At 37.1% G+C, this 25,154-nt stretch overlaps 1 protein-coding gene across 5 annotated transcripts in view; it reads left to right on the forward strand.

The window, feature by feature from the left end:
- Positions 1-25,154, forward strand: part of astn1 (astrotactin 1) — a 351,757-nt gene that overhangs the window by 122,634 nt on the left and 203,969 nt on the right. For all 5 annotated transcript variants that reach the window (XM_016671748.1, XM_016671746.1, XM_016671747.1 and 2 more), the window contains 2 exons: positions 1,759-1,909; positions 24,528-24,694. In XM_016671748.1, the coding sequence (XP_016527234.1) occupies positions 1,759-1,909; positions 24,528-24,694 (318 nt within the window). The remainder of the gene's footprint in view (positions 1-1,758; positions 1,910-24,527; positions 24,695-25,154) is intronic.

The following is a 25,154-nucleotide window of genomic DNA, read 5'->3' on the forward strand; positions in this document are numbered from 1 at the left end:
CGTTAAATATTTTAGATTATTAATCAGATTTAAATATCAGACAAAGATAACCTGCACAAATGCAACAAAAACATTTTTCAATTGATGATTTCAACAAATACTTGATTCCTATGCCAAGTCATTATCTAACCACATCTTCTGTTTAACTAGTCACAGCCAAGCTTGATTCAGACCTTTCGAATAAAGAAAATAACCTGGAATTAATGATATGATTGACAAAAAAAAAAGCTATAGTATTCTTTTCTATTTTTTACAAAATCTTCTTTTAAGGTAAGTTGAATTGAAGTGACAAAAAAAAAAGTCTTGTAAGAAGCTTTAATCAGACTTTTGATTTTAGATTTTTGTTATCATTGTTCAGACAGATAACGCTCTGAGAATAGAAATATTAACTTCAGATCACATACCAATTCATTGTGAGAGTATTTTACCAAATAATTAATGTTGCATTACTTCGTCATCATTTAAACTTTTAATCTACTCCATGATTTATGTTGGCTGCCGTGGTAAATTGTGTTGTGCTCTCTGTGGAGGTCCCCTGCCTATTATTAGGGTTCCTCAGTAATTTAGCATTCACACTTGCTGTCGGTTTCATCATCTGTCGATGTTCCTTTCAACAGGTCCCCACAGTATTAATGACAGCAATGCAACAGGTAATTAAAAATGGAGAAATTGGTTTTGTAAGATAACATCAATTTGAATGTGAAAGGGAAGAAATCCTACAGCGTTTTTTTTTTTCTCTCCCAATTGTCATCATATAAATAAAACTTACTTCTTTGCAAAAATATAGTTAACTGAGTAATATTATTATCAAACCTGTGTATTATTTATTCACAGAATAAATATATTCTTATGGTTTTAGAGGCATGAGAGGACATAAGTAAACACACAAGACAATTTATGAATAAAGTTGGAGGGAAATTATGGCAGATTAGCTTATAAAACTATATCCCAGGCTTTGATCAGCCCTCAGAAGACAGTTCAGGTAATCATCATCTAAGGAAGGAGTGTTGCACTACAGAGCTTCTTCAACATGACTCTGCAGCAAAATCAGGGGTTGGCAAAATTCACCAAAGATCCATTTTAGCATTTGCTCCAACTTAACGTACATTGGGCCAGAAAACATATATGAGGCTTAAACAAAAGTGAACTTAAATTTCACAAATAAGTATATGCTTGATAATGTTTTGTCTTAAAGCTAAAGACCCACAATTATATTTTTTGTATTTTTTAGGTTTTAGATTGGAACAAATATTCTTGTAATAGTATTAGCCCAATTACAAAATGTGCAGTTATGGCCAACTATTTCCAAAAGACTTCTTACTCAGAAAGGTAACATGTCATAAAAATGGCCGAACGAGGTGAAAAACATTGCCCTTGCACCATTAGTCTCCTTCTGCTCAGATGGATGATGGGAGTTAATTTCATGTAGTCGTCGATCAGATATCGCTCTGGTGTAGTGCTTTAATTTGTACTATAAAATAAAAAGCACTGGTTTATTTGGGTTGATCTATCACTTTGAATCCCAATATAAATCACTGACGTCTCGTTTTGTGACTAAATGTGGCAAAGTTTAGTTTAAGTTTTCAATAAATTCTCAAGCGAACATATTTTGCTTTTTAAAACAAATCTATGCAGGGCTGAATACAGAAACATTTCGGTGCCCTTTCATGCGCAACAGATTGCAGGCTCAGTAACTGACAACAATACCCCACATGACACGCGTTCCCTCCACTTCCTCCCTCCTTGTCGTTTCTGCAGAGAGGAGCTGATGATCAGCTCGTCGTTCGACTCTTTGGAGGTCCTCCTGGACTCTTTCGGACCCGTCAGAGATTGCTCGAAAGACAACGGCGGCTGCAGCCGCAACTTTCGCTGCATATCTGACCGAAAGCTCGATTCCACCGGCTGTGTGGTGAGTCATCTTTCTTTATAAATCTCTACCTTTAGGCGGCTGCAGATTCCGCCACAGAAAAAAAAAAAAAAAGACCTTTCCCCAGACAAAAGAATCCAATTCAAAGTATTACAGAGTGGTATACAATCTACACACTCCATCTTATGACTGATGCAGCACAAGAGGATAAAATTGCCTTAACCTCCAGCAAGATCCAAACCTTGGGGAGTTTTGATCTTTTGCCAACCTACCTGGCCACTTTTCTAAAGGTTAAAAAAAAGATCCCTTCCCCTTTTCTTTTTTTATTTTATTTTTTTCATTAATATCCTGTTTTGGTCATCATTATTTAAGTCCGTTTGCTTGCATAAATATTCATGGGCATATCTACAGGCCGCGGTGACCCACATCAAGGACACACAGTGAAGAGGCATTCTCCAGCGTTTCTGAATAGACTATTTGACTCTCCCCCCTGTCGTCTCTCGTGCCTCTTCGGCCGGCCGCACATTCATTACCTCCAGGTGGTGCTTAGCAACCAGGAAATGTAGCAGCCAGGTTTGTTTTCTTCTCCATCTGCTGGGGGACCCTACTGCTTGCGTTCTTGTCATTGCAGAATCTTATTGCCTTCTGCTGGTGTTTTGCTTCCCTTAAATCCCTCACCCCTCACCCCACTTTCTATCGATGAGCTGTCAGACACCGTCCCCGCAACAATTTAATTTCTTTTCGAGTGCTTTGATGCACTTCAGTTGAGGCTTTAAGGTGGTCTGGGAAGATGCTGTTGATGTGATCCTGTGCGTCTCTCTCTCTCTCACTCGCGGTGCATCTCAAACATGGTGGAGCAGCTGGTGGGAAATTTTAATGGGGGGATATGTAATTTAAAGACTAGAGCACAGACCCAGGTTTCCAAGGAATTCTGCACTTCTGCAGTGATATCACGATATCGATTATCACCTATAACAAATATTTGAGTGCGTTTGTTAATGAATCTCATTCTCATCCATCATCTTGCTTTTATTTTGAAGTAATAGATTTACAGTAAGTGAACTCCAGGCAGTTTAGTAGATGGTAAAAGCCTATTCTTTAAGCTTTAAAACTAATTTTTCTACTTCCCTTTTCAGATGTTTTCGTCTAGAACTGTGGTACCTTTTAATCTGACAGATACATTTTATATTCATAAATTAAAATGGAAAGAAAAAAGTGATAACTCATAACAAATTCATGTATATTTTTACATGTGAGACTATATACCACAACTGCAAAGTTAAGGTATTTAGAGATCATAATGAGGACTAAAATATCTGTAAATCTGCCTTAAGATCATGGTCAAAAGATAATGGATCTTGTCATACCCTGAGGTGGGATTTTTGTGCTATTGGTAAAAGGAATAAAAATAAAAATCCACCTTTTTTTAATACTAAGTGAGCAAACTTAAGGTTTTACACCCACCGTTTTTTTATAGTGGGATAATACGTCTCATCATTGATTATTTTTGGGGTGAAAAGCATTCACTGCAGTAAAACTGTGTCATATTGCAAAATTGTCTTATGTAGGTCATGCAAATATGCTACAAATATAAACATTTTCTAAATACGTCTGAACAATGAAAGCACATTTTAAATCTTCACAAGAAGACGGGACACATTCCACTTTCTTCCCTCATCTGCTTTGCTCTGCATCAGAAAAACCTTGTTGGTATTTTCTTCTCCTGCGAATATGATCTCGAGTTATATGCAGATGCTAACTTTCTCACTAAATCTGCATCAATCAAATCGGTTTTGTTTTCTAAAATGACAAGCAAATGACTGGCTGTGATTAACATTAGCATGTTTTTTTTATCGAGCTTTCCATGAAATGCATGCAAAATGAGTCATTTAAATGTAAGCAAACTGCGTCAAAAGAGAAAGAGAGCGAGATTGTTTTCAGGGTGAAGCTATTTCAGGAGCAGATCTGTCTCTGTATCTAGTTTAAGAAAATGAAGCCCAGTCAAACTCAGGTTTTTCAAAATGTAGCTCCTGCAAAAATATTTTAATGTGTCTGCCCCTGATGTTTCTAACTGCTACGATACAAATAGCAATTCTGAAACTAGCAAAATGACACTTGGACCCTAATTGCTTTTGTTTTGAGTACTCCACTTTATTTGTTGCTGAAACTTGGGAGGATGTTTAGATTTGCAAATATTAACTGAACTGAGTTTCCTGTTTTATTCATGAAAACAGAAAGCATGTAGTTAGTTAAACCAAAAGATATTCATACCCCAGAAAACGTGAGATTTAAACGCATCTTAATCAAATCAAAATAAAAAAAAAAGTGATGTGCATATTTTGAAAGATAATAAAACCAGATGACATGAGTAACAGTTTTCTGGTTTTATTTATATTTTAATAAGAAAAGATGCCATGTCAAAAATATTTGATTCTTCATAGTGCATTAAAAAAGTAATTACTTTTGAAGACTTCTTATAACAACTGATCGGATTCAAAATTCTTGGAATGAAATCAAAGACAAATTTTCCGTATTATATTACATTATATTACAATCCACTTCTGAGTTTTATCATGTCACCTTTTTGCTGCAGGTGCATAAGTTTTTTTTGTGTGTGTGTGTTTTAGAGGTTGTTTTTTCCAAGAATAGATGTGGACTCTTTTTAGAAATTTAGGCTCCATACGCATGTTGTGATAAAAGATCCAAAAGCCTATTTTGGCTTTTAGCAGTTCACCTGTTTCATCTGTGACTTAAAGAAGCATTTCTCATAGTATATTTTTCAACCCACAGGAATATGTTTTTCTGCTTCTTGATAGCTTAGCGCTGCAGTTACACTGAATGAAAATGGCTTGGTAAATCACCTTTTTTATTTCCTGATGCTTTTCAGAAGTCACAACCTGCTCATATGGGAAAGAGTCAATCTCCTGGTTGGCTCCTGCAGAGTCAGCCAGGAGTTTGACTCCTGCATAATTTCTAATGGCAGACATTATGCAGGAAGGCAGACTTTTTATGTTTGAAAAGTTATTTCTATTTATGTGTTAAGCAATATATCCATTAATGCATTGTATATCTTAACTGATTTTGTCCTTTTTATATTTACATTTTCACTTAGGAAGAGCATGTTACAATCCAGAAAAGGGAAAAATCGACACCATAGCTATTAATGGCTGAACAATATGCAGCATCTTTATATATATGCATTCCAGATATACTTACAGCCTGGGATGTTAATTTAATCTAATAATAACCAGTGATAATCTGTATTTAGTCTCAAATTTCCTTTAGAACTTTAACACTCACAAAAGGGCAATTTAACAACAATTCTGAATGGAATAAAATACAGTAAAAAACAATAAACAGTCTTAAATTTAACTAATTTGATTATTTGTATAATCTTCATAAATTAATCTAATCATTCTTACTATGCCCCCTAAGTTTTTGTTGGTCTTCTTCATTCATCCTAGTGACCACTGGCTGATCAAAACCGGCCTTCATGTCTTAATTGTTTGATCGAGAAGTCTATAAAATAAAAATCAAGTTAAATATATCTCTAACAGAGAGTTGGTGGTGCCATGTGCATTTTTGTAAAAATGTTTTTCTTGGCGTCATAGTGTTGCCCAAAGGTTGGAATTTATACCTTTTTTTTTTTTTTTTTTTAAGCATGAATTATTTTACAACAATGAAAGTGCCATGCACACATTCACCAGGGGTGACAAGAATTTGCCTACCTCTGTCTTAGTCCAGCTACAAACATATTTGGAGGTTGACTTAGGTGTAAATGCATTAGAGAGATATGGTCAAAGAAATCCCGTATAGTGCAGCGCCACTGAACTTAAATGTCGGCAGTTCAGTATCCATCCAATTTCCATCTTACACAAGGAGATGACTGAGTGGATATTTTTAGCCAAGCCTTTGAAGTCTTGTAGGCACTTGAATCTGTTTTGCCTGGTTGAGACACTTTTTCATGCTTTCCCCTGCTGTGGGGAAGCATAAAACAGTCCTCACATTTTTGTTGTGACATTATTTCTTAATGCATAATTACAGGGTGACTTTAAAAAACATTTCACATTTGCCATCCGTCTATCTAAGAGACAGCGTCTTTATGTTGCAGTGTGTTGCAAATCCCTGCCAAAAGCATCAGGGGAAAAAAAAAAATCCATTTTCTTTCCTCTGAAATTAGTCTCACAAGAATCCAAAGAAAAGTGGTGAAAAGATTTCTTTCCAACGCTTTGAGGTGTCAAGAAGCTTTTCTTTTGTATCCTGTTAATTATTTACTGTCCTGTAATATGTCTGCATTTGGATCTGTAATGCATCTGAAACCCTTGCAAAAAAATAACAATAGGGAGTCTGTGTGCTTATTCCCAATGTCTCTATTTTCACCTGAAAATCATTCTGAGTGTTTGCTGAGCTCAACTAGAAGCCTGACTGATTCAGAATTTAAACTTGGACAATAATTCAACATTTACACTCAAGCCAAGACCGCTTGAGAAAGAGGCTGGCTTGTATGTTCAGCCAGATGTGTGTGTGTATATATATAATCTTTAAAGCTCAAGGCATTATTGCTTGGGGACGAAAAGAAAACTGTTGTGCAATTATCTATTTTCTTTACACATCATTTATTACCTTCCATCTGAAAGATATGTTTGAATGTGAATCTATATAAATACAAAGTAGCTTTAATTATTTACAATTTTTCAGGATTTTTATTTTTTTTTTTAACAGCAAAAGCAATGAGAAACAACGAGACAACCTCAAACCAGTCATTCTGTTGGTTGCTGAATTTAAGCTTCTTGTCTCAACTAAATAAACTAAACTAATTAACCAAGACTGACGGCATAAACGTGACGCACCATGCCAAAAGCAGGAACAAGGCACGACTCAAATCATGTTGCATAAAAAGGCACTCTATGTGCAACATGTAGACATTTCTTAACATAGAGGACGGACGTTGAAATGGTATGACTAGGAACCAGAGTCTTATCTTCCACTTATCCAGGATCGGGCAGTGATGTAACATTTACACACAGATTATTCTGAACGGCTCTTTACCCTGAAGTTTGTTATACAACTTTGCTCGCTTGTAATGCCTGGCACACATATCGAAAGTTATTGTAATCAGCGATTAAGTACAATATAAGTAAGGACTTATGTTTTATGAAGATGTATAACCAGCCTCTCTGGGGGAGTCCCTAAACATTCCTCGGCCAGCAGAGAAACATTTTCCGTCCAGCGTTTATTTAGGAAACGGCATAGTTCTACTAAAATTCAGAGTTCATAGACAACTCCAGGACAACAGCTCACAAGACAGAAGCTCCCAGGCGTATTGAAAAATTGAACAAAAACTAAAACCCTCTAAAAATATAGATTTTATACTGGGTAAGCCAGACAAAAGCTGACTTTTGTCTGCACGCCTTCCCAGTCATACAGTCAGTGGATGGAGTTATTGCTAAACAATGTAAATTACCAGTCTTTGGTAACAACACCCCCAGGTAGCTGATCAAGTTTGGGGAACTTGGCATCTGTTGGCAGATCTTGTTTGCAGAGCGCCAACATTCCAATGTCCATATTTTCTTCAAAAGTTTTTTTTTAATTATTTTTATGTGTTGACATCAGCAGAAAGTTTATAATCCACACTTTCTGACTCTCTAAATAACTCAAAATGCTCCTTGATCCTGGCCGTATCTTTGCCAGTCACAAATCCTGGGAACTCCCAAGTCCAGCTAATTCAAAATAAGAAGAAGATTAACGAAATGGCTTCACAGTAAAGTTAGTGGAAAGGAAAACACAGCTTAAGCTGTACCCTGTGGTTTTATATAAACTGCTCAGTAATTCAGGTCTTTAAAGGGAAACACAGATTAGTGACAATCCAACGCCTAAACTTGTATCAAACAACACAATTCTTGAAATGGAGTTTAAGGTTCTACTTTTTCTGGTTAAAAAGTAACATGCCCGTAAAATCTACTTTGACACCAGATTTAAATCTATCCTGGTAATAATACCTTTTATTTTTGGGGAGCAGGGTGAGGAGGGTTTGGGGAATTGGTTAATGTCATTCCTGCCTAGAAGTGGGCCACACAGCTTTGAGGGCTGTCCAGTCATGTGGAATAGCGTTGAGTGTTGTGGACTGGTGACGGCCACCCAGGGAGTAGAGAGCTGTGTTTCAGGTTCCTCCTCTTCGGGGCGGGGTTGTCCTGCTGCTTGACCTGCACTAGGAGACATGGTAGCAGAATTGGGTAAGGGGGTTTGGTGCCCTGCTTCTCTCCTTATGCCTCTTTGGCCTCCTAATGTTTGGTTCTGCTGTGTCAGGCATATGTGGGGATGGCTGGTGTCTGTTTGGAGAGGCTGCTGCCGCCTCTGGGAGCCAAGGCTACCCCTTGCTGCTCTTGGATGCCAAATTTAGTTACAAATTAGCAGCGCTTGCGTCACACGCACACACCAACAGCCTCACGCTTATGCACACATACAATATGAAGGTTAAAGACCTTTTTTCTGTAAGTCAGCTGCTTAATTAATCAAAAAATAATTTGGGGCTCTTGAGGGAGTTACTTGGGGGCTCTCATAGAACGGGCATAGAGCATTTAATTTGTGTTCCCAGCAGCCAGGCAGTCCTGAGGTGTAAAAAAATAAAAATAATGTCACAAAAGAAATACAGTAACTTGGCGACTGATGCAGTAGAACTTTCACAATACACAGATGTTTGTGGGCATACTTTAGTTGTTTGTGCTTTGATAATTTCCTTGTTTTATTTATATTCTACGCCACTTGCTAAATTCACTCAATTAATCTGTGCTCATTAGTGTTAGAAAGGTGTCACCAAATAAGTTTATTCCTTTGTGTTTCGATTCTTAGCTTATTTGCGTATGGTGTTTCTGTACATTTAAATATGTTTCTCATTATTCTCAGACATTTTCTTTTTTGGTTTGAAGATTATTTGAGGCTTACTTCAGCTCCCTCTGTGTTAATTAATCTTCTCCGTAATGGCGTTTTCACACCTGGAGGTCCAGCAGACTTGGCTTCATCGGGGACCAAAATTGCAATGTTTGTTACATTTTCAGCTGGCGTGATGTGCATTAAACCATCCAAACGCTTTGAAGCACTTCATTCTTCACAAATTGTAAACTAAAATGGAGTAGGGTCAGATTTTAGCGGTCGTTGGACAAACAGACTAGAGTTCGATTAACAGGTTTTATCTGTTTCCTTGCTTTCTCCCTGCCACAGATGTACATTTCCTCTGAGTTCATCTGGTTCTTTTGTCCTTCAGTATTTTAGCTCCCCGGTTTTTCATTATTCATTGCTGGATTTTTCCGATCACCACCTGATCTCTCTGCAGTTCTCATTATTTTATTTAAGCCATCCGTTAAACTGTGCATTTGGGTCCTTTACTAGCCTCAAACGTGACCGAAACACTGTTAATTGTACACTCCTCATCCCGATAAACACACACTACACAACATAGAACAACACACTAGCTTCATAGGCTGGTTTTACTAACTGCATTTATATAAGTAAAACATGTTTTTATATGGTCTCGCATGCTGGGCAACATCAGACCCTGTGTGACAGCAGCATAAGCAGAACAGAGGTTGTGTTTTTTTTTTTTTCTTTTCTATTAACAACCTCAAACCAAAACCACATTATTCACAACTCTTTAGAAGGTCAATCATCGCCGAGGTTGTCTGAGCTCCACTTTCCGCGATGCTGCAATGCACATTCACTCTACATCACCATTTCCACACACCAGTATTTGTTCACTGACTTATGGTAACAGTAAAATGTTTCTCTGTTTGGATTCTTTTGTATATTTTATGTTGCACATCCTCATTACCCCGTTTAAGGCTTATCGATTTCAGCCACATTCCTCTGAGTTTGCCTTCATTTGCTAAGCTGTCTGGAAGTGGGCTCCTGGCCTGCCGTTGCTGTAAATCAAATGCTAATTACACCGAGATTGCAAGAACAGATTGAACAGAAGACACAGCACAAATTCCCCCTCGCTCCGTTGTTTATGCAAAGCTGGCCTTGAATATAAACAGATGTACATCACGGACGAGATGGGAGGGATCAGGTAATGTCTGAAAGAAGATTTTTCAGCAGTCACTTATGTGAACCAGAGTTGGAGATGTGTCTATAGCATTTGTATATCTTTTGGCAGATTAAGTCCCTGTCCTTATCATAGTTTGAGGATTTATTGGTGTTGTCTTTGAGCAAGATGCGTCATTATTTCCTCATTTACTTACACAACACCAAGCGGGCAAAACCGTTGCTCTTCACCCACAGACACACATCCCACTCCTGTCCAGCACCGCATTGAGCACACTTTCAGCCTCCGTTGCATACATTAGCGTGGGTTTTTACTAATTATCCTGTGACTGTTGAGCTTATAAATGAGCTTCTCATCTGTCTAATCAGGGCGGTAAACTGGCTGCGCCCGAGCAATGCGATTCCACCCTAATCAATTAACACCTTGTCTGATTCGGTGCCGCCGGTAGCTGTCCTGTCTGCGTTTTAATATCTTCTCTTGCGAGAAATTCGGCTGATGGCGGCAGTGAGAGCGGACCAGCAGCCCTGCTCTGTCTCCCTGATGTATTGCACTCCTGGGGAGAAGCAGCGTGTGACGCCTGTGGAAGTGAGAGTGTAATAATCATGGGATGATTGTGAGATTAATTAGTTTCGTCTTGTCACTTGTCTCCCCTGCAAAATGGTGGAAAACAAGGATGATGTTGACAGAACAGATTGCCACCAAGATGGAGGATGTGAGCCACACCGTCCAAGATCCTTGAATAAAGTTTGTGTGCAAGAGCCTGTGTTTAACATGACATGCAAACCCACATCATTGCTAGCAATAGCATGTTTTATTGCTATCTTTGTGTTTTGTGTTCATTTTATGGCAATGCAGTTTGAAGGAACACAATGAATAGTGTTTGGGTTATGAACAAAATATGATGCTCCACAAAAGAGTGAGAATTAATTTTGCTCTAACCAGGGCTTTGTGAGGTGTTGGAGCAGTTTTCAGCTATGCATTTCTTTTATAAGGTTAACAGTTTTCCTACCGTTAATTTTTCCACCTGAACAAGGACTGTGCGCAGCTCCACTTGTGTTGTCATGATTACCGCTCTACCCAGTCGGCGTGTCAGTTTAGGGGAACGGTCGTCTCTTGGTAGCTTTGCAGTTATGTTATTCTTTTCCTGTTCATGGAAGATGGATTGGACAGTGATATTTGAGCTGTTGGAAGTAATCGCGTTTGAACGCTATGCTACAGACTGATTTAAACAGCCATGAAAGCAGAATAACATGTCCAATCAAATTCATTGTTTTCTCACAGATGGTTGCTTAATCCTGAGAGCATAAAGCATCCCCCCCCTCTTTTACTGCAGAGCCATCTCAAGCATCAGTAACTGACCCTCCTCACATGCAAAGTCAGTTCAAACAGTCACAGATCTATGATCCCCTTTTTTCATGTGAATAGTGCCAAAATGATTTGCCCACAGAGGGAAAAGGTACAAACAAAAGCTACAGGGAGGGGTTATCTGCTTATGCCTCATTTACACAGGATAATAGGATTCCCATCCTTGTATGTAATCCCTCAGTGAGATTTGTGTGTTCCAGATTATGATAAATTAAATTGCAGAGTTGGCATGAGAGGCTCAAAGTGAACTTGTTTTCTTCATGGATCTGCATTTCAGTTCCCTCGATTCATTTTTCTAGTCTGCAGAAGAAAAGAAAAAAACCCACAGTTTTACTTCTTTGGAGTGTTTGACCTTAACTGTGCAGCCAGATGTATAAACAGATTTTGAAACAGGGAGGTTCTTATTAAACTGTGCTTCTAAGACAAGTCTCTCTGTGCTACTCTAGATTTAACTTGGATGCTGCTACAGTTGGGAGACCATTTGTGGCTCAGCTTACAATTTATGTGAAAAAGCTGCCAGCATCAGGTCTGTAGGGCCTTTTATTTCATCCTCTCTCAAGTAGTTAGTGTTTACTGGTAGTTCTGGTAGCAGAGCCGGCAGAATCCAGGCTCTGCTAATGGTGCAGAAAACTAACAGGAGCTCATTTATGTCAAATAAAGTTGTATTTTGTTATTGAGTAAAACTATTTTATGCAGCCAACCTGTTGCCTTGGAATGACTTGATGGCAAAACCAAAGTTGCATAACTTTGTCAAAAAATATTGAGACAATTTATTTCCAACAGATGCTATTTGTAGGATACTGTAGGATACTGCTATTTGATTTTTACAAAACAAACTACTGTGCAAATCCCAATTATCTGAATATTTTTAGGGTACATATTTTTAGAACATATATATGCAGAGATCAACTTTTTACTTATTTCTATTCGTAAGGAAAGCATCCTGCTGTAGTGTGTGTGCATGCTCATGCATTGCATATGTTAGGGGAGTTTGACCGAAGACATTGGTCAGTCCTCAGCATTGAGAGACTGACACTGTTGTCCAAAGTGTTGTTTCAAACCATTGATAAGACAGAGCATCTGCTTCAGTGACAAATTACCTGGACCAGAAAAGCTTTTGAAAAGTAGTTCAGGTAAATGTATAGAAACACTTAAAATTAAATGACAATAAGCACACAGTGCTTAAGCACATTGTTAGGTTTATTAGCATACCGCAGCAGCATAGACGTGATGCATTTTGAGCATCTGACAAGACAATACCCGAGGGAATACATGACAGAGATGACAGAAATGACTAGGCCACTCTAAGATTTTTTTTAATGTAATGCATTCTCTCACAAATAATGCTTCTCATCTCTCTTAGTTTCCAGCTCCCAACATCTATGTTCTTTCTGTAATTGTGCAGGTGGTGGTAGACAGAAGGACTCTGACTAAAATAACATCAGTAATGGACAATGTTTCCTACGCCGTATGTGAAGTTGCTACTGAACTGTAGAGCTCCTTCAGTGACAGACTGCTGCATCCTAAATGCCCAAAGGAGCGTTATTGCAGATACTTCCTCCCAGCAGCTGTCAGACTCTATAACCATCACTGCTCCCAACAAAATCAATGTTTACATCCCTGCTGACATTTCCACGGTCATTTGCACTGTTTTTTTTTACTAATTTTTGATAACATTTCCACATTTTAATGTTGCTGTTACCTCATTATCCCGTCTGTGAAAAAATAAAGGTTATTTCTTCTTCTTTGTCTAATTGATAGGATTTTGGTGTGATGAATTTATATATCTTATTTTTCCAGCTTAATAATTGTAGCTTGGATTACAGCTGTCAGCCAACCTGCATTTGGTTTTGTCCTCCACCACCTTTCTATGACACACTCAACTTCACTGGAAATCAAACAAAACAATTAAGATTAACATCCAGCTACACACAATCTAATTCAGTTCTACTAATCCCTAGGTTATTGCTTTTTAATTTTAACTAATATAATTCATCTAATCCTTTATTTTCTCACCTAATAAATTAAGACTGAGTCCAGCTTTGAAGCAGGTAAGCTACATTACTGCAAAAGTAATGTGTGTTTGTATGACCTTCATCATTTGTATTATTTATGTGTCTATATGTGTGATTTTACCCTCTGTATATAACAGCTTTAACACATGATTGAGGAAACCAGATCTCATGCATAACAAAGAGCTCGCTGCACCCCAGACGATCTCAAAAAGACACTGCAAACACCAGCTCTGTTTTTGTTTCCTGTTAACATTGTGCCACTGTTTCAATCCAGTCTTTGGGGACTCTTAAGGGCCAAGTATGTCCAGCCCGAAGTCAAACAGTCGACTTGTGGTCACGTTGTTGCAGGATGTTTGTTTTTGCACACACACACACACACACACACACACATTTCAAGGCCAACAAAACGCACTGTGCCAAGCTCTTGTGAAACCCCTCCCACTGCGGCGTGCGTCATGGTGTTTTGTCATATGTGTGGTTTTCAACAGTAAGAGGAGAGACGGAGGGTAAAGACAATTATGAATGCGCAAGTTTGGAAAAGGAAATAATAATTGACGAGCTGTAAAATCTCATTTTATTTTTTATGTGCATCGCTGCACCGCATCAGCGTTTTGGTCCAACAGATGTGGGAGACGACATTACTGTCAAAGCACTTTTTCACATTGACAAACATGGCGAAACAATTGCGACCAATCGCACAATAGTTTTGCGTACAGAACAGGGTGAAAAGTTCTCCAGGCGGTTGTGACGACATTTGACAACAAAGTGAAGTGATTTTTATGACACATCTGTGAAAATGAGAATCGACGTTAGCCTGACCAAGCTGGACACTTTGGGGTCAGATCCTCCAGATAAAACTGTTCCTCTAATGATGGAAACTCTCATTTGACCTCTTTTGCAGGATTGTTTAGCTACTTTTACTAATCCATTTACTTTCAGCCAGTAGAGTGTCTGTGGCATTCTAAAAAAAAAAAAACTGTGCTCTTTTCTAAAATTCACTTTTGATGGAACAAAACACTTTCCTTAAAATGACAACCTTATGTTTGTCACAATTATACAAACAAGAACAACCACCGCAAAGGTCTTCACTTCACAAAAAAACTTTTTTTTTTTCTTTTTATAAGTGAGGTTGATCTTCTTTCCACTTGTAGGAAAAGATTTGGGGGATTTTTTTTTCTTTTTTTTTCCTATAACCCATACCTAGAAACACCATTGTCTGGCCTTTTTCATTTTTGTTGCTTTGGGCCATCAGCAAGGCTCCCACAGTAACCTTTCCTGATTCGAGTTCAAAATTAACACAACATTTAACATTTCACAGAACTAACCGATGGCAAGATGCACATTATGCCTCTCTGAACAGCACCGTCCTTTCTAATGATTCTGAGCTGCACCGGACTTGGTGCTGCTGGCTGAAGCACTCTGCCGTTTCATTTTGTGTTGCTGAACTACCCCTTCGGCAGCAGAAACCAATCTTGACTGGGATCACACTTTGGGATACTAAGCATTGTTGAGGGGAGTCAATACTTGGCAAATGTACAACTGGAGCTCAGCTCTAAGGTAGAGCAGAGGAGCACATTAGATTGCCACTACTGATGTTTTCTCTCCTCGGGTCACAGGATTTTCCTGGATGTTGTGTGTTTAAACATAGATGGTTGATCAAGTACTTTTCCCCCTTTTTGCTTGATTTGGATTTTTGTTTTTTTTACATTTTGTTATTAATCCAACTTAGGTAGTTTTACCTATAAAAACTTGCTTGTCTTAAACCAATTTTTAATACTATGTAATCGCAATGCTGCTCCCAAGTGTTTGAGAGGGATTATTATATTAGTGTTGTATTTTAAAGTTATAAAATAGAATTGAAGAGAATATGTGGTTCAAAAAGGAGGATGTTCAATTAAACATGCTGTTTTTATTTGAAATTTAACAAGGCTGACGATTCCTCCTCAGATAGGAACTAGGAAACGTATTTGATCAATCATTTAGTGGAGCATAAGATTGTAGAATTGGCACCACACTAGACACCGTGGCAATTAAGTCAGTCTCATTATCAGAATCTGCACTTCTGCGGTTGTTGCCTCAATTAGGCACAGCCAGCTGTGAGACTGCTTTTCTTGGTTTTCAGGACACAACAGAACTGCAAGATCTTTAATAGCGAAGTGCAATCTCCAGTTGTTTTCAGGTTTATGACCCCCAATAATTCTGTCTAAAAGTCTGGTCCCTCATAAACAGACTCAAAAATAACACCTTCTCATTAGTGCAGCAGACTTTAAAAGTGGAAATTCAGAAGTTGCTTTCTGAAAAATAACTTTTTGTTTAGTTTCATGCCTGGCTTACTTTTAAACTTTTGCAAAAGAACGTTTAGTGCCAATTCAGCTAGTAATAACAAAAAGTTTTCGCTTTGGGTTTGTGGAATCTGAGCTGTAAAAGTCAGGTGCACAAAAGCGTCTAGGATAAGGGAGTGTGAACAAAAATGGCAAAACTAAACTTAAATTTGCCATCCATCTCTTTGATTTGCTTACTTTTCCTCTGAAGGGCGGACTTACAAACGCAACTCTCTAAGATGACCTTTGACAAAGCACATCGTCTAATCTCACAGTATATATATTTTTAAGATGAGTTTCTCTGTGGAAAAAAAAAAAAAAAACATTAAAGAGCAGTGCACATTTCCCCACTCGGCCAGATACATCTTTAAAGGTTATGAAAAATATATATCGGTTCATAATTGGATATATCAGTCAGCATACCTTTCAGTTCCCTCTTTAGTTCTATAACTATAAAATTTCACTGTAACATTTCCAGGAGGAATGCAGTAGCATGTTTCTAAATCTACCAAATCGCACAGTTGCAGACATTATTAAACAAAAATTTAAAGGACAGCTTAAAAACTTTAAATTATGTTTTATCCATGGAATAGTCAAAAAAGGAGAGAAAAAAAAAACTAGTTCACACTTCCAAAAATTTCTCGACTTAAAAGTAACATTTTGCAATGATGGAAAGAGCCAGGGAGGAATATACCATATACATGGAGAGAGCTCGTTGGGACACGAAATATGGAGAGCCATTTCAGCCAAAATAAAATAAATAAATAAATGTTGAAATAAATAAACAAATGAGTAAAATGAATCAATAAATGAAAAAAATGAGTGAAATATGAAAAATAAATAAAAATTGGGTTAATGAAAAAGGGAAATTGAAAAGTGGTTAAATTAAAAATATAATAATGAAAAATGGATAAAGGGATAAATGAAAAACAGATAAATTAAAATGGGAAATGGAAAAATTGATATGAAAAATAAATAAAAAAATGGGTTAATGAAAAAGGGAAATTGAAAAGTGGTTAAATGAAAAATAGATTAATGAAAAATGGGTAAATGGATAAAGAGATAAATGAAAAATGGGTAAACAAAAAAGGGAAAAATTAAAATTGGACAAACAAAAATGGGAACATAAAAATGGTTAAATTAATTTGGGAATAAATAAATGTATAAATGAACAAATATAAATGGGAATAAAAATGACAATTATTTATTTAAGTATTTTTTTATTTATTTCACTCATTTTTTTTATTTATTGATTTATTTTACTCATTTGCTTATTTATTTCACCAATTTATTTATTTAATTTTGGCTGAAATGGCTCTCCATAATGAAAAGGGTGAGAGTAATTAAACAAATTTCTTTACTGGGATAACCAAAGGGTAAACAGAAACTAATGAAGAAACAAGACGGCACAAAACATAACGTATCCCAACAAGAGAATGACACAAAAGAACAAAAATGAAATGCAACAATGAAACAAGAACCAACCAGATTACTAAAATAAAAAAGGAAGTAAGGTTCACAAAGTGAAATAAACTATAGACAAAAACTCTAAACTGAACATAAATTGCAAGAACTAAAATACAGAACAAAAAATTTACAAAATCACCACAGGTTTTTCTCACTATAAAATCAGTATTCCTAGCAGTCCTGCTTCAGGATTGATTGTTACAAATGCCAGCCGCTCCATATATTTTTAAACTGGTTGGCTGTTTAGCTAATTTTTTTTATGGCCATTTTAATAATCACACTGTGAACACGTCCTTTTGAAGCTTGGGTGTGTTTTCATTTTCCTTCGTTTTCTGCTGTTTGTGGCAGATGAACCTCTAAATGTCGTTTGAGTTGGTGCATCATTAGGTTTATTTATTTTTGTAAGTAGTGGGTATTTTGCCCATTGGTGTCCAGTTTTCTATGTTGCCTTCATTAGGTGAGGAAGATGAAAGTGGATAGGTTCATGACACCATTGTACAGTTTTAAAACGGTGCCATTTTATAAAATAGTTCTTATAGTTTTTTATAAAATGATTTTTCCAATTATAGATTCAGATTTTATGTTAATTTTAACACTTTATATCCATGTTGAAATAATCAACATAATAGAGATTTAGAAATTTTCCAGCTGTTCAGACATTTTCTGAAATAAAATGAAGACCAGGAAAGCGAGAACAATTTAAAAAGTTGCAAGCTTTTTGTAAAACTATTTAACCAGTTTAAGTTTCTTTTGTGACTTACTTGTCTTAATTAATTAAAAACCCTTCAAGCATGCTGGACCTTAATACTCCAATATGCCTCAGTGATCATTTTCCCTTGTACGCCAACTATTCACATATTCAAGAGTGCTTTTTTAGACAAGCACAAACATGCTATTTTAACTTTAAAATAATAATGTTTTCCTCAATACAGGAAAATGTCAATTATGTGAAACAATTCAGCATCATAAACCTAATATTTCATATTTTTTCCAAAGTCAGTGAGAGGACAGTATAATGGATACATTAATTGGTCATTTGTCCTTACAAGAGACTTAAGTTACAGTATAAAAATCTTTCTTTACATTTATTTTTTTTTAAATTGACTTGTAAAGAAAATTGTAATCCAGGCATATATTGAAGCATGCATTTTTTTATCTAAGCTTCTGTAATTTCACATTTCTGCACCAACTTTTCTCACCAACAACATTCCCCCTCCATCCATGACTAATTTGGTTAATTGATGAATCAATAACATTGCCAATAGATCCCTACAGGACTTGCCTGTGTAGCTCCAAACTTAATCTCAGTTTTTCTTAATGATCATCGCCATGTGAGAAGGGGAGTCAGAGTGCAGAGACAGACCTGTAATCTGAGAGCTTTGCTTCTTGGCTCAACTCTATCTTTGCTGTGAAAGACTGGAGCAATGCTGCATTACTGCAGACAAGGCCTTTGCTCGAACATACCATCACTCGTGAACAAGAACCCAGAGACACTTTAACTGCTCTACCTGAGACAGACGCTGACTCCCAGCCTATAGGGAGAAGTCTTTTTCCAGTTGCAAATTGGAAAAATTGACCCGACTCTTATTCCGACTGCTTCCCGCTAAGGTGCAAACTGCTCCACTACATGTCGATGGTTGTTGTTGTTTTGTGAAGATCTCCATACAATGGCATAATCTGAAAAATACAAAGACTAGACCTGAATTTTCCAAAACTATACCCTTGTTTTCACAACTATGCATTGACAATCCTGTCCACGAACACCACAAATGAGATCTGTGGCAAGCGGCAATCCAGCATGCGCTGGGAACAAGCTCAACACTTGCTGTTGTCTTTGTGGTTTGTGGACATGGACCCAAATGCAAACAGGAGAAGCACAAGATGAAAATAGAATTTAATGAAGAAATCGAGGGACTGGCAGCACCTGAGGAAAACACACAGGGACAGAGGCAGGAGCAGCGGTAGACTCCAACAGTGAGACAAAGGGCGTTCAGTCAATTCATAACCAGCTCTGGTTGGTGTCTCTCCTCCGTGCAGTTCATGTGAACACAGTTTTTACAGTAGAGTGCGGACCAAATCGACTGTACCGAGAACGTTTAGAGGAGGTGGTCTCAGTGCAGTTCCAAATGAATTCTGGAGCGGTTCGTTTGTGGCGTTCATGTGATCTGACTCCAGGTGTCTGGTGCAAGATTGAGCCAAAGGCTTTCCTTTGGCCAGGTTTGCATTGCATTAGTAGATAAACACACTAAACAATGGTGGCAACTCTTTTTGTAAAGCATAAAGCCCCATGCAGCTATGAAGATTTTAAGAGGTATTTTTGAAACATTTTGAGACATTTTGTCAACTTTAAAGAAATCTTCCTTCAATAATTCGGCACGCTTCTTCAGTTTTGCACAACGTATTATATAAAAACAAATTAATTATATAAAGAAATTCTCAGACTAGCTTAGAACACAGTATATTTTCATCTTGTATTTACTTTTGGTTCTTCCCCTCCTGACGCGTCTGACCAATAAGCACAATGAACATTTCACAAGATTTAAAGTAGCAGGTTATGGTTTGCTTGGAGTTTTCACTGTTTGAAATAAACTGAGCCACCCAATAATAATAATAATAATTTAAAAAAAGCTACAAGTTAACAAACTCATCTACTGATTCAGACCGAAGTAAACACAGTAGGTGAGAAAACAGCTGAGGAAATGAAGGAGCTGAAGTACTGAGAAGGAGAAAATGACTGACACGGTAACCAAGTGAGTACAATCAGCAGCCTGTGGAACAGCTGGGGGAGAATCTAAGCAGGGAAGTGAGAGAAGAATGAATAATGGGCATGGGAAAAACCTGAATGAAAGGGAAAGACTAATACTGACTCTAGAGTCTAAGGCAAAATGCACAGCATAGAACACAAGAAAAAAACAACTAATATTTAACCTAAATGAGTTTCATGAAAAAACTCTGACAATAACACTAAAATGATCAAAATGCAAATACAAATGCAAAGCAAAATACAAAACATCCGTGAATCAAAACAGTTGTTTTAGTTAGACTAGATGGCAATTCTTTGAAATGCAATCGTAATCTTAATGTTAGAAACATGTCCGCGTCAGAACTAGCATCACCGGTGATTTAGCACAACGCAAAATATGGAGAGTGGGCGAAACAACTTGCATACAGATAAAACGCCCGTACAAAAGAGAACAAAACCAGATTTATTTATTTGCTTTTTAAATATTTAACCTAAACCTTTTGTGACTTGCTGACTAAAGCCTCTTAGGTATTTACATCCGCTCTTTCTGGAAGAATATTGCTTTTCAGTTTCAGTCTTTGCTCGTACCTATCAGCTATCAGCTGAATTTGAAAACTGCAAAGATTATCCAACTCCTCTCAGAGGGATTTGTTGCTGTTTGGCAATAGCATAGAGCTGATTCCCTTAAGCCGAAAAAGCACTGCAGGAATTTATCTCCATTAAGCAACGGGATTAAAAGCCGTGGTGGTTCAAGGGGTTTTCAAGAGAAGGCTTTGTACTGGTAGCTTGTTCCACAGAATAACAGACAGCACTTTTACTCACTGTCTGCTTATTAAATGATGCGAGAGTAATGGCGTCGGTGTTGTTTGTGTCAGTGGATGGCTAATATGCTGCCCCAAATGCTTGCAAATCTACATTCTGCCAATTTCACAAAACCTTCCTCCATTTTTCCGTTATTTTGTCCACAAACATTTCCTGTGTAATTCTGAAATAGATGAAAGAGCAAAGAAATCAACAACAAACAAAAAAATATTTTTTTACTCAAGTTTTTTTTAATGATTTTGTTTTGTAAAGCCTGCTTTTATGTCACTGTATTACTTTGATACCAAACCTTTCCATCATTGTTGACCTCCTGAATATATAGCAAACAAATTTAATGTATATGTTTCATTCATGAGAGGAAGCCACCCCCCTGGCACTTCACTTTATTGAACAATGTAAGAACTACAAAGGCTTCTTGCCATGAATGTATGACTTGAGGGTTTGAGGCTGAAATGCAGATATTGAACACACAGCTTGTAGTTAGAGACTGTACACCAGTCTGAAAGCTGTTCTTTTCAGCAGACTTCAAAAGCCTTATATGAGGCTACTAGTACTGTTGGAAGTACTATGTGTAACAACACAAAAATTAGACCAAATGTTTCAAATTCTTTATTTTTTAAGGGTTTTTGAATGTTAACTTTCTGTTATGTTCCAGTGGATTATTGACTCTAACTCTTATAAATGGCATTGTTTTATTGTGCAAAATCTTAAAATACAAAATTATATTTTAGTCAAATTCTCATTTATCCAAACAGCCAAGCAATTATGCTTAACTGATTATATTTTCAGTGATTTTGTAAATTAAACATGATGTGTACAGAAGATTACCAGTGATCGAGCCAGGATTACAGACAAAATTTGTGACAATCTCAATTATTAGCAATCCACAGGTTATCCACCTGTGATTATTAGCTATTGGATAAATGGATAATAGCCCAGAGCTACTGTTGCCTCTGCTTGTCAGAACCTTGTTACGAATAAAATAAATAACCTGAGATTTCAAGCAGCAGGCCAGTGTCTCGTCAATATATCCAACACATGTAAGAAACATATCCACAAATCTACCAACTACTGAACAGGAGCTCCAGTAATTTCAAAACTATTCCACAGATATATTTGAGGATTCAACGTCTCATACGCTCTTTACATCACCAACAATAAAGTATTGACCCTGACGTTCTCTTGCTTAGTGACAAAATCAATAACAGTTTATTAATAAAAGAGCACTAACTTAGCTTGCAGCCTCGTTCTGCGCTGACGTGTCTCCAAATATTTCACATTGAACATAAATTCTTGTAATTTCCATTTGTTTAAAAAAAAAAACACACAACAATGATCTAGTGACTACAACTGTGACATGTTCTATTGTGGAGCATTCCTGTAGTTGTTTAATTTTAATTTACAAACTGAATTATATGAAACTGATTTGCTTGTGGAAAACAGTTTTACAATACTGATGCAAGACAATTTGCTTTTTACAATAATTTTTTAAAAGTGCAGGCAGAAAACCCTCAGAGCTTCATTATTTTCTGTGTAATTCATTCAAACAGATTTGATATTTACTCATCATGCCCTCCATCATAATATCTTGCACTTCTATGCCATGTGAGGCTACAGAATATTGTTATTTGAGTTCCAGCTTAGTCAAGTTGATCGACTTTTGTTACGGACATATAAAAAGATTCTCTGACCTAAGTGCTGAATTAGAGATGCCACATGCCGCACATAGACTCCATTACTGCAAGATATGTGTTCATAGTATACAAATGTTGCAGTAGTGATCTTATTCTGTGCTATGAATGCAGACGCCATGATTGCACTAATGGTGTCGTACTTGTGTCTGCATGCCAGAAGCGTTGTCTGACGCCACCGTATGACACTTGGCCTTTCTTTTGGGTAAATCAACCCATATTTGTATCCATAAAGCCTTGAACTTGGCCTGATAAAAAGGACAATATGAGATTTGACAAAAAGTAACTTGATCTGTCGTGCCAACGCAGCACACAGTCAGTCTTTCACTCTTCACCCCAATACACACACATTATGCACCAGCTGGATACAATTTCAGGCACGACCTTCTTGGTACTGGATTGGACACCCTTTTGACCTCAGAACTGCCTTAATTCTGCATTACATTGATTTGTCGAGGCTTTTTAAACATTTCTCAGAGGTCTTGATCCATGTTGACATGAATGATGGTTGTATGCAGTTGCTGCAGATTTGGCAGCTGCACATTCATGATTCAAATCTCCCGTTCCACAAACATCCTAAATGTGCTTCAGTGGCCTTCAGTGAACACAGTGCCACGTACAAGAAACCAGTTAGAGATGATTTAATCTGTGTTGCATGGTGCGTTATTATTTTTTGAAGCAGCCATCAGAATGTGGAAACGTGTCTGAAAGGACAGACATGGTTGGTGACTGTCCTGACAGGCTGTGGCTTTTAAACAATGTTAAACTGCTACTGCAGGGCCCATGGTGTGCCAAGATAAATAATGACAAGACATGATGTTGTTCCATGTGAAAGCTCTTTGAAATTAGCAAGCGTATGAGTTTTTTTGTTTGTTGATTTTATAAATTATGCTACAACAATGGTAATCACTTAGTTGCCAAAAGAGTATTCCATTCAGTTTCATTGTAAGAGCCTGCATCTGAATATTCTGGACCAACTTCTTATATTTCAACATCTGAAGTTGCAATTGTTGCTTATTAGTTTATCCGATATTTTTTTTTTCTGTGTTTTGCAAATCATGGCGAGCCACTTGCATTGCCTTAAACTTAAAGCACACTTAAGTTTCAACTTTTTTTTCCTGCTTGGTGTGAGAAGAACAGATTACGCTGCACTTTGACAGAAATGCAAATGAGACAAGATTTTTACAGCAGACCTGTGAGCTTCATTAAGCCAAATGAGGCACCTGAACTTTGTACTGAATTCAGTAGGACTAGATAACAAAATGAGCCGGCACGGATACGTTGTTGCTTGAAGGAATTCTATTGCCGGGTCTCCATTGTGAATGCAGTGGTACCTTGTTAAAGTGTACTTCATCAAAGTTGCCTTTGAAGTATTAGCTGACAGAAACTATTATGTGCAGTCGACTTGACAGGTCTATAAAAAAACATCATGGGAAATTCTGAACAAAGCTGTGGAAGACAGGAAAGCTGGGGTGAATTCAGGTCTTGGAGCTCTTTTATAAATTCACTCCAATGCCAATTGTGTTTTAAACAAGGAGATGTCAAATAACATTCCTAATTTCTAAGTTAAAAAAAAAGTTTTTTATTAGAGAGAAAAGTCTAAGTGTACCAAAGAATCCAACTCTCTCCTGTTGTAATTAAAAGTAAAAAATACTGTACAAATTAGATTTTTTTTTGTTTTTTTTTGTTTTTGTTTTTGTTTTTTTGATAAACCAGAATAATTTTAAAATGAAAGAGCTCTTGATTACAACGTATAATTAATTACAGTGAAGATTAAAAGTTTGAATTCTCCGTTTTTGTTAAAATTGAGCCATAGAGAGCAATTATTCATATATTGTCATTAAAATAAGCTCATCTAAAAAAAACAAAACAACAACAACATATAATTGTATTTCAAAACAACATTTTGCATGCGTTACTATCGTTACTGACGTACTTTCAGCAAATATTGAATGTAAGTCAGTTTGTTGTGTTATTCGTTTATTCTGCATGGAGAGGTATTAACACAGCCTTGCAGTTTACTATGTATCTGCCAATAATCTAACACCAAGGGCCTAGTCTTTAAAAAGACTGGATGTGTTTTAAAACAGGTGTACCACTGCGTTATCGCCATTGGACCCGGAGAGCATGTGCTCGAGTGACACAGGTATTTAAAAGTATTAACCCGAGCCATTTCCTAACACTTATTTCCTTTACAGTGCCCTCCAGGGCTTAGTCCAATGAAAGATGGGACCGGGTGCTACGACCACCATATTGGCATCGACTGCTCCGACGGCTTCAACGGTGGATGTGAGCAGCTGTGCCTCCAACAGCTGGCCCCTCTAGAGGATGACCCAACCCTCTACAACATCCAGATGTTCTGTGGGTAAGCAACAGCACGAGTCAGCGGTTTATATATGTAATTACTCTTAATTAATTTGTTTCATAAACCTGTCATCTTAAGTCCTGTCATCACTAATGAGACGGGGTGTCATGCAGACCTTTATCCATCCTTTCATAAACTCAGGGAAGACATTTCAGTTCAATTGTTACATATTGAAAGGGTTTTCTAGCCACTTGTAGATCCAGTCCTTGGTTGGATCTTTTGGGTTTGAATGTTAAAACAAACTCCCCATTCAAAAAAAAAGAAAAAAGAAACTACTTAGATATAATTAGAAATGCTCAAAAAACACTTTGTTTTAATTAATGTGCAGATTTAATATTACATGAAGTACAATTTACACAATTTTATATGTTTTTTTTAGTGACTTTGAAGACCATTGAATAAAAGGATTTAATATACCCTAAGCAAAAGAAAACAATTCATCTTGGGTGCCCTTTCAATA

Source organism: Poecilia formosa, unplaced genomic scaffold (genome assembly GCF_000485575.1).
Source record: "Poecilia formosa unplaced genomic scaffold, Poecilia_formosa-5.1.2 Scaffold49, whole genome shotgun sequence".
Taxonomy (NCBI): Eukaryota; Metazoa; Chordata; class Actinopteri; order Cyprinodontiformes; family Poeciliidae; genus Poecilia; species Poecilia formosa.